This window comes from Chrysochloris asiatica, unplaced genomic scaffold, assembly GCF_000296735.1.
Source record: "Chrysochloris asiatica unplaced genomic scaffold, ChrAsi1.0 scaffold00022, whole genome shotgun sequence".
Classification (NCBI taxonomy): Eukaryota; Metazoa; Chordata; class Mammalia; order Afrosoricida; family Chrysochloridae; genus Chrysochloris; species Chrysochloris asiatica.
In genome coordinates, this window is record NW_006408540.1 from 24,036,618 (window position 1) to 24,045,956 (window position 9,339).

The 9,339-nt window shown below is 40.4% G+C and overlaps 1 protein-coding gene across 1 annotated transcript in view; it reads right to left on the bottom strand.

Annotated features, from left to right (window-relative positions):
• Positions 1–8,825, bottom strand: part of MED4 (mediator complex subunit 4) — a 41,712-nt gene extending 32,887 nt beyond the window's left edge. The window contains exons 1-2 of the mRNA XM_006837638.1: positions 8,674–8,825; positions 4,527–4,593 (exon numbers count right to left, since the gene is read on the bottom strand). Coding sequence (XP_006837701.1) covers positions 4,527–4,593; positions 8,674–8,798 — 192 coding nt within the window. The 5' untranslated portion in view covers positions 8,799–8,825. The remainder of the gene's footprint in view (positions 1–4,526; positions 4,594–8,673) is intronic.
• Positions 8,826–9,339: the final 514 nt, after the last annotated feature.

The window sequence follows — 9,339 nt, forward strand, 5'->3', positions numbered from 1 at the left end:
GGGGGTGGGGGGTAAGAAAGAATCCCCACTGATAAAGTTTTCATCTTGTCTAGATGGGTCTGGTGAAAAGAGATGGGGATATGATTCATATGATTCAATAGTGAATAACTGTTATCATGACTAATTGCAACTGTCATAATCGTAAAGGTAGTTTTGTAACAAAAACAGGGGAGTGGTTAATCTTACAGTCAAAAAACAGAGGACCCTAGGACCACCAAGGGAAAAGAGCACAAGTAGAATGGGGGTACCTTATCCAGAGAAGCAGCGATGCCAGACACGGAGGCAGAGATGGGGACATGGAAATGGGGAGCAGCTGAGGACTCTAGATTCATGGGAAGAGAGGGGACTAAGAACTTGTGGCCAGGATGCAGACTTGGAGAATGTGCCCTTTGGAGATGTCAATTATTATATATGCCTGAGTGTTTGAGGACATTGGGAGGTATATTCATCAAACCTGGCAAAATTCCTTTCAGGAATAATAAAGAACATGACTTCACAGATTTTCTAGGATGTTTGCTGACAGATTCTCTTTTAGTATTAAAAAACTTTCTCCTAACAGAAAGTAGCCCAGGCCAATTTATAATTAAATCTCTATTTGTTCTGATGATGCTTCTAAACTAGCATTGATTCATGTTTCTGTGTAGCATTTTATTTATGTGGCAACTGGCAGATGGCAGTAAGGTTTCCCCCGTTTTGGTTTCAGAAGGACATGAATTGAGTTTTATTGTAATTCATGTCATTCTTACAACTTTTAAATCAACTCCCTTTTTTCAAAAATTTGGTTGTATTTGTCCACATACCTCGCCCATAACCTGTATAATGTTTATGACTATGTCTGTATCTTTAAGACAATGACTAGTTGATATACAAACCTAGTTCTGTAGTTTGAGGAATGGGAGGGGAGAAACCAAGCTAGAAACACTAAATGACAATTTGAGAAAGGCATAATACTTCCAGATTCTAATGTGAATGGGAAAATTCTGTTCCAATGAAAATCTTGATCATTTACTGTAACAAGCAGTCAATAGCTTACCGAAACCAACTTGTACAAACTAATAAATCTTTTCCACAGTAAAAAAAAAAAAGCTAAAGTAAATACAGAGAGATACTGTTAACTGATGGTAAACGGAGGGGATTATAATCACTGTAATGAAACAAGGTGTATGATCTGTTGAACGTAAAACTGATGATCTACCCTGTAAACTCTCACTCAATCCACAATAAAAACTTTAAAAAACAAAAACAGCAAATCAATAAATATAGTTATCTGGAGATAAGGAGTTAAAAACAAAAAACAAAAACAACCACAAAGGCTAAAAAGCATAAAATACAGTCCAGGGATCAAATTTCTACTCCTTTACTTATTAGCAATGTGACACAGGAAATTTTACTTGACTTCTCTGAGCCCACTTTGTCTTTAAGAAAAGGAATAGCTCACTACCCAACTACAGAACTAAATGTAGGTGGTTCAACCTCACTAGCTGCTCCTTGGGAACCTTACACAGAGTCGCTATGGGTCTGAATCGACTAGACGGCACTTAACAGCAACAAGTCTGAATACCCTTACTTTTCTGTGCCAAGTAGGCAATGACACATCATAAAGGAAAGACTTATCAAAATCCAGAATCAATTAAAATTTATTTGTTAAAGACTAAAAACACACATTCTTCTTCAAGTTCCTTTTGACATAAAATTCCTCTTTTTTTTTTTTTTTTTAGGACTTTTACTGATACAATGGACTCCTGGTGTGGCACTGTACGATCAGCACTGGACCAAAAGGTCAGCCATTCAAATCAACTGGATGGTACTGAATAACAACAAACGACAGAGTAGACAAAAGACAGCAGCAGCCACTAACCTTGTATTAAGATTTTAAGTAACAATAGAAAGCTTTTACTGTTAAAAGTATTTGTTTACTAAGACTATTTCCCAGTTTCCCCTAGTTAAAGGAGAAGAAAGCTAGGTTTCCATTTCCATGAAACCTCTATTCAAAGAGTTAACTAACATAAGAGACACACATTAATTCCATAACAACTTTCAAGAACTTAATGTGTGGTGCTGTGGGTTAATGCACCAGACTGCAAAGCCATTTGAGCTGCAAGGTTGGCAGTTCAAGCTCACCAGCTGGTGCTCAGAAACTCTATACAGGGTTGCCATGGGTCGGAATCAACTCGATGGCACTTAACAACAAATACACCCACCCACTGCTGCTGAGTCAATTCCAACTCACAGCGAACCTATGTTGTTGTTATGTGCCGTGGAGTCAGTGCGACTCATAGCAACCCTGTACAGGGTTTCCGAGGCCGTAAATCTTTACTGGAGCAGAAAGCCTCATCTTTCTCCCACGGAATAGCTGGTAGTTTCAAACTGCTGACTTTGTGGTTCACTGTCCGATTTGTAACCATTATGCTACCAGAGCTCCTTAGCACAGAGTAAAAATGCTCTAGGGTGTCCAGGGCTGCAAATCTTTACAGAAGCCTACTGCCACATCTGCAGGAGCTCTGGTAGTGTAGTGGTTACGAATCGGGCTGCAAACCTTAAGATCAGCAATTCAAAACTACCAGCTGTTCTGCGGGAGAAAGATGAGGCTTTCTGCTCCTGTAAAGATTTACAGCCTCGGAAACTGTACAGGGGCGCTATGAGTCGGAACCGACTCCACAGCACACACCAACAACAACCACTGCCACATCTGCAGATCTGAGTGGCTGGTATGTCACCACTTTGTATACATACTACTTGAAAGTAATAAAGATTCTCTTTGGATTTTATTGTTCAGTTGAAGGAAAAAAAAAAAAAAAATCATCTGAAGCCTTAGGACTAGTGCATTTATCCACTCCACGATCAATCTCTTGGGAAGTTGAACAAAAGACCTCTAAGATCCCTTCTAATTCTTAAAATCTAAAAAATTTTGAATATTTAAGTAAGAGTAGCTAAAAAGTTTTAAAATGTGCATATTCCTTTATATTGTTAATAGAATGAAAATTATACAGGAATTCACATGTACTAAGTACAAAATATGGGTTCCTGGTGTGGTGCTGTAGGATAACCACTGGATTGCTAACCGCAAGGTTGGCGGACCAAAATTAACAGGTCTAAGGTTTTTTAGAAACCCTAGACGTGATCACTGGTAGCATAGTGGTTATGAATCGGGCTGCTAACCTCAGGGTCAGCAGCTCAAAACTAGCAGCTGTTCCGCAGAAGGATGAGACTTTCTGCTCCCGTAAAGATCAACAGCCTCAGAAACCCTATACAGGGTCACTATGAGTCAGAATGGACTCCACTGCACATAAAAACAACACATGATCACCGAGTTAGAAGCAACTCAATGGCAACTTAATAACAACAAAAATATATTTCACAGAATAGCCAGCTTATCCTGGGAGTGTCTGATCTCAGCAGTTATTGATGGAGAAGCTAAGTAGGCAGGGAACGTTGGTCTTTCTTCTTCCTCCTCAGCCTATGGGCCATCTGCTCTTTGTTCTTTCATTCAGTCTTTCTGTCTTGACTAACTTTAAGAAGCCAACACTATTTATTGAATTTTTGAAATATCGGGCTTCTACTATTTTAGTTTCAAGAACTAGCTGCTTATTTTATGTTACCCTTTTTCCAAAAATAAGCCCAAAACAAAAATGAAAGTCAGAGTTTTATGAAAATTTAGGGCCTTAAATGACCAATGATTTGAGAGAATTCTTAGAAGAAAAAAGGCACCCCATCACTTCTCTAATGGGACTCTATCAAAGTCCTCAATCCTCAAGACTCCACAAGACTAAACAGCACTGGGGCAAGGGATGGGAGTAAAAGGTCTACTGGATACTGTGGTCTCTTCTATCTTGTATCTTCTTTGAAAAGGTCATTCTTCCCATTAATTTTCTCTTCATTCAAATCAGGGGTGGGTGGGTGGGTAGGGGATCTGTTTACTTTTGGAAAACACAGAAAAGTATAATGGAAATAAAAACTACTCAACACTCACAGGAGTCCTGGTGTAGTGCTGTGGGATAAAGCACTGGACTACAAGGTCAGTGTGAACCACAAGGCCGGTGGTTCAAACTCACCACTGCTCCTTGAAAACTCTAAACAGGGTCACTATGAGTCAGAACTGACTCGAAGGCACTTCACAACAACACTCACGAGATAACCGCTACGAACAGTGGTAAATTCTTATTTTCATTCATTTTCAGGTTGCATTAGAGGAACCAAGCCTACAAAAAAGGGCTAAATTCATGAGAGCATTAATTTTTTGGTCAAGTAGCTTTAATTTCCATTAACAAGCTATTGTTGAATAATTCAGAAGATAATGAATATAAGTATAATAGTAATAAGAACTCTAAAGAAGAGAACATTCTGCTAAACTTCTATACAACTATTTTTTCTGAGGCAAATTATGTTAATAAGAATACAAGTTAAGTTTCAAACTTAATAATTTTAAAAGCTACCAATTAGCCTTTTCTCACCCAAAATAAACATACACAAGAAGTCTACATAAATTGGTTTTTGTTTTGTTTTTAATTCCAAAAGGAATCTCTTACCTGGTTTTCCTCTCCAGGCTGTAACAACTTTTGGTTTCTTGAAATTGCCAGCATTTCTATAAGTTCTCTGAAAGAAATAAACAAAAACCACCTTTGCAAATACAGCACAGGTTGAGTGTCCAACTTATGTACAAACTGTAGTTAGTTACATAGCACCCCAATAAACCTATTATATTTAAAATTTAAGGTACATAAAATGGTTTGAGGAGTCCTGGTGTGGCACTGTGGGATAATGCACTGGACCAAAAGTTTGGTTTCAATCACAAGGTTGGCGGTTCAAATTCACCAGCAACTCCTTGGAAACCCTATACAGGATCACTATGAGTTGGAACTGACTCAAGGGCATTTAACAACAGTAACAAAACAGTTTATAAACCAAACTGTAGCATTACTTTATTATGTGGCACATACAAAATCATTATTACTAATTCAGGAGTCCTGGTGTGGCACTGTGGGATAATGCACGATATCACAAGGTCAGTTTGAACTGCAAGATTGGTAGTTCAAATTCACCAACTGCTCCTTGGAAACCCACCTCTCATCTGTCATTTTGTTGCACTGTGGCTTGGTAGTTGCTGTGATTATGGAAGCTATACTATGACTATCTTAAATACCAGCAGGATCATCCACGGTGGATAGGTGTCAGCTGAGCTTCCAGACAAACAGAGACTAGAAGGAGAGACAGACTACTTACACATATTTAGTCACTGAAAACCTTATGAATAGCAGTGGAACACTACCAGCACCAGAATATGGAAATTTGATGAAGAGCACCAGAATATTGTCAGATATAGTGCCTAAAGATAAGCCCCTTAGGTTGAAAGACATGCAAATTGCAACTGGGGAAGAGTTGCCTCCTCAAAGTAGAGTTAACCATGATGACGCAAATGGAGTAAAGTCCTCGGGACTTTCATCTGCTGATGGGGGCACAACTCAAAATGAGAAGAAAAAGCTGCAAACTTTCATTAATAATCAGAACAGGGAATGTATTTAAGTTTGAATCTAGGAAAGTTGGAAATTATCAAATATGAAATGCAATGCAGCAACATCGATATTTTAGGCATTACTGAGCTGAAATGGATTGGTATTACCCATTTTGAATCTGACAATCACATGGTTCACTATGCTTGGAATGACGTTGCATTTATCATTAAAAAGAACATATCAAAGTCATGAAGTACAACACTGTGATAGGATAATATCCATATGCCTACAAGAAGACCAGTTAATATCACTATTATTCAAATTTACACACCAACCACTAGAATAAGTGATGATGAAATTTAACAATTCTGCCAACTTCTTCAGTCTGAAACAGATCAAACATGCAATCATGATGTACTGATAATCACTGGCGATTGGAATGCAAAAGTTGGGAGCAAAGAGGAAGGATCAGTAGTTGGAAAATATGGCCTTTGTAACAGAAATAATGCCGGAGATCGCATGATAGATTTCTGCAAGGCCAATGATTTGCTCATTTCAAATACCTTTTTTAAAGAGCATAAAAGTCGACTATACACATGAACCTCACCAGATGGAATACATAGAAATCAAACAGATTACATATGTGGAAAGAGACGCTGGAAAAGCTCCATATCATCAGCTAAAACGAAGCCAGGGATATACTCTGGAACAGAACATCAAATGATTATATACAAATTCAGGTTGAAGCTGAAGAAAATGAATACAAGTCCATGAGAGCCAAAATATGACTTTGAACATATCCCACCTGAAGTCAGAAAGCATCTGAAGAACAGATTTGATGCATTAGACACTAATGACTGAAAACTAAAAGAGTGGTGAGAAGTCATCAAGATCATACAGGAAGAAAGCAAAAGGTCATTAAGAAGACAAGAAAGAAGGAAAAAACTAAAATGGATGCCAGAAGAGACTGAAACTTGCTCTCTAGCATAGCAATGAGAAAGCAAATGGAAAAAATGAGGAGGTACAAGAGCTGAAAAGAAAACTTCGAAGGTCAGCTCGAGAAGATAAAGTCAAATATTATAACAAAGTGTGCAAAGATCTGGAGTTAGAAAACCAAAAGGGAAGAACACGTTCAGCATTTCTCAAGCTAGTGGAACTGAAGAATAAATTCAAGCCTCGACACGCAGTATTGAAGGATGCTATGGGCAAAATATTGAATGATGTAGAAAGCATCCAAAGATGGAAGGAATGCAGAGTCACTTTACCAAAAAGAAATGGTTGACATTCAACTATTTCAAGAGGTAGCATATGATCAAGAGTCAATGATCCTGAAGGAAGAAGTTCAAGGTGCATTGAAGTCAATGGCATAGAACAAGGTACTGAGAATAGATGGAATACAAATAGAAATCCCTCAACAAACTGATGTGACACAGGAGGCACTCACTTATGTATGCCAAGAAATTTGGATGACCAACTACTTGGCCAACTGACTGGAAGAGATCCGTATTTGTGTCCAAGAGAGGTGACCCAACGGAATGTTGAAATTGAACAGCATCATTGATATCCAATACAAGTTTGACTAAAGGTAACACAGAAACAGGTGCAACCATACATTGACAGAGAACTTCCAGAATTCAAGCCAGATTTAGAAGATGACATGGAATGAGGGATATCATTGCTGACAGCAGATGGATCTTGGCTAAAAGCAGATAATGACAGAAAGATGTTTATCTATGCTTTATTGACTATGCAAACGTTTTTGTGTGGATCATAAAAATCTATGGATAACATTAGGAAGTATGATTATTCAGTAATCTGTATACAGTTGTTCAAACAGAACACAGGAACACCAAATGGTTTAAAAATAAGAAAAGTGTGCGCCACGGTTGTAATCTTTCACCATATGTATCCAATTTGTATTTTGAACAAATAATCTGAGAAGATGGATTGTATGAAGAAACAAGAGGCATCAGTATTGGAGGAAGGCTCATTAACAACCTACAATATGCCAATGATACAGCCTTGCTTGTTGAAAGTGACAAGGACTTAAAATACTGATGAAGATCAAAGACCACAATCTTCGGTAAGGGCTGCATCTCAATGTAAAGGAAACAAAAATCCTCACCACTGGACCAATAAACAGCATCCATATAAATGGAGAAAAGATTGAAACTGTCAAAACTTCATTTTGCTAAGGTCAACCATCAATACTAATGGAAGTAACAGTCAAGAAATCAAACAACATATTGCATTAAGCAAATATGCTGTATAAGACCTCTTTAAAGTGTTGAAGAGCACAGATGTTGGTTTTAAGAACTGCAGGGTCTTGGGCTAACCTCACAGTTGTTACGCTTGAGCCCACTGCTGTTGCCACTGTGAAATCCATCTCATGATGTCCGTCTCCAGGGGCTGGTCTCTCCTTATAACATTAGTGACAACATTTTCACTCAGTCTTTCTTCAGAGATGAACCAAAACACATGGTCAGTAAGTCAAAAGAAAAATGAAGGGAAATGGAAAATGAACCCTGAAGACAATGGATGTTACCATAGGCTTCAGAGTGTCTCAGGAAAGATGCATTATCACCAATTTGTTAAGAGATTTAGTGATGAGGCTGACGAGCTCATGAGAAATAAAAGGCTTCTTGGGACGCCAAGGTAAAAAGGCAACAGAAGAACTGCAGCTTCTATTAGAGCAAACAAAAGCGTACTCCGCATCTCAAGTGATCATGTACTTGTGGATCTGTGAGCTCCTTCTTTCTAACGCAGCCTTTTCTCCATCCAAGACGCGGTCCTGATTACTGCTGGGATAGGCGCCTGGTCCATAAGGTGGGGAACCAGCGCACACCAGTGATAAAAACAGGCCCCACCATGGTCATGGCTGTCTCTCCCTGTGGACACCGGGTTCCCCCAAGTCGGCATCCAGATTCCCTCTTAACTACCGTCTTCCCAGCGCCCAGACTGCGGGATCTCTAAGGTCCGCTACGGCTCTAACAGTCTTGGGTCTCCGGGGTCACTATCAATACTAAATATCTTCCAATGGGAAAAGACGCCGCTTCGGAATTTAAGAAGATTGCGGACGCCAAGACTACAACTATTTTTGGGAGTCCACTGCGGATCCTCCAGAGCGCGACCCTTCCAGCCGAGCCTGGGAACGAGCACAGTCCATGGTCGGTCCTAAATGCCCGGCCCTGCCCCAGTAAGGGCCTGAGTTCAGCGGTATTACCTCGACAACACCTCCAGATCTTCCAGCGCAGACAACAGCCGCTCTCGTGTGCTGTTACCACCTACTGTTCCAGAGTTGCCACCCGGCCGCTCTTTCTCCTTTTCCGCACTCGAAGTCGCCGCCATGCTTCCTACGGGACAGCCTCCAGCGCCTGCGCATTGCGCGCCGGCACGGGGAGACGCCGGCTCGGGAGGCGGAAGGCAGGGTCGTAGAGGCGGCGGAAATGAGCTAGCTAGAGGCGTAGGTAAGCTAGAGCGTCCCCAGCGCGCCTGGAGAACTGCAGGCGCTGGCGTCATCTGCTGGATCAGTAAGGGTATCTCGGGTACAAAGTTCGTGAGCCTGGGAAGCAGGGCTCTGCACTGGGTTTTCAAAGCCAAGCGGGGAGACTTCCGCTAAATAGCCTCTTGTGTACGTTTCTTCGTGAAATCTTCCGATACATCCAACCTCAGTTGTTTAGTCTTTATTCTCTTATTTCAATTGTAACCCTCGCGTTCTCTCAGGGAGACTATGTTGTTGTTGTTGTTGTTGTTAAGTGCCATGGAGTCGGATCCGACCCATAGCGACCCTATACAGGGTTTCCGAGGAGCGACTGGTGAGCTTGAGCTGCCGACCTTGCAGTTCAAACGGCTTTGCAGTCTGGCGCATTAACCCACAGCGCCACACCAG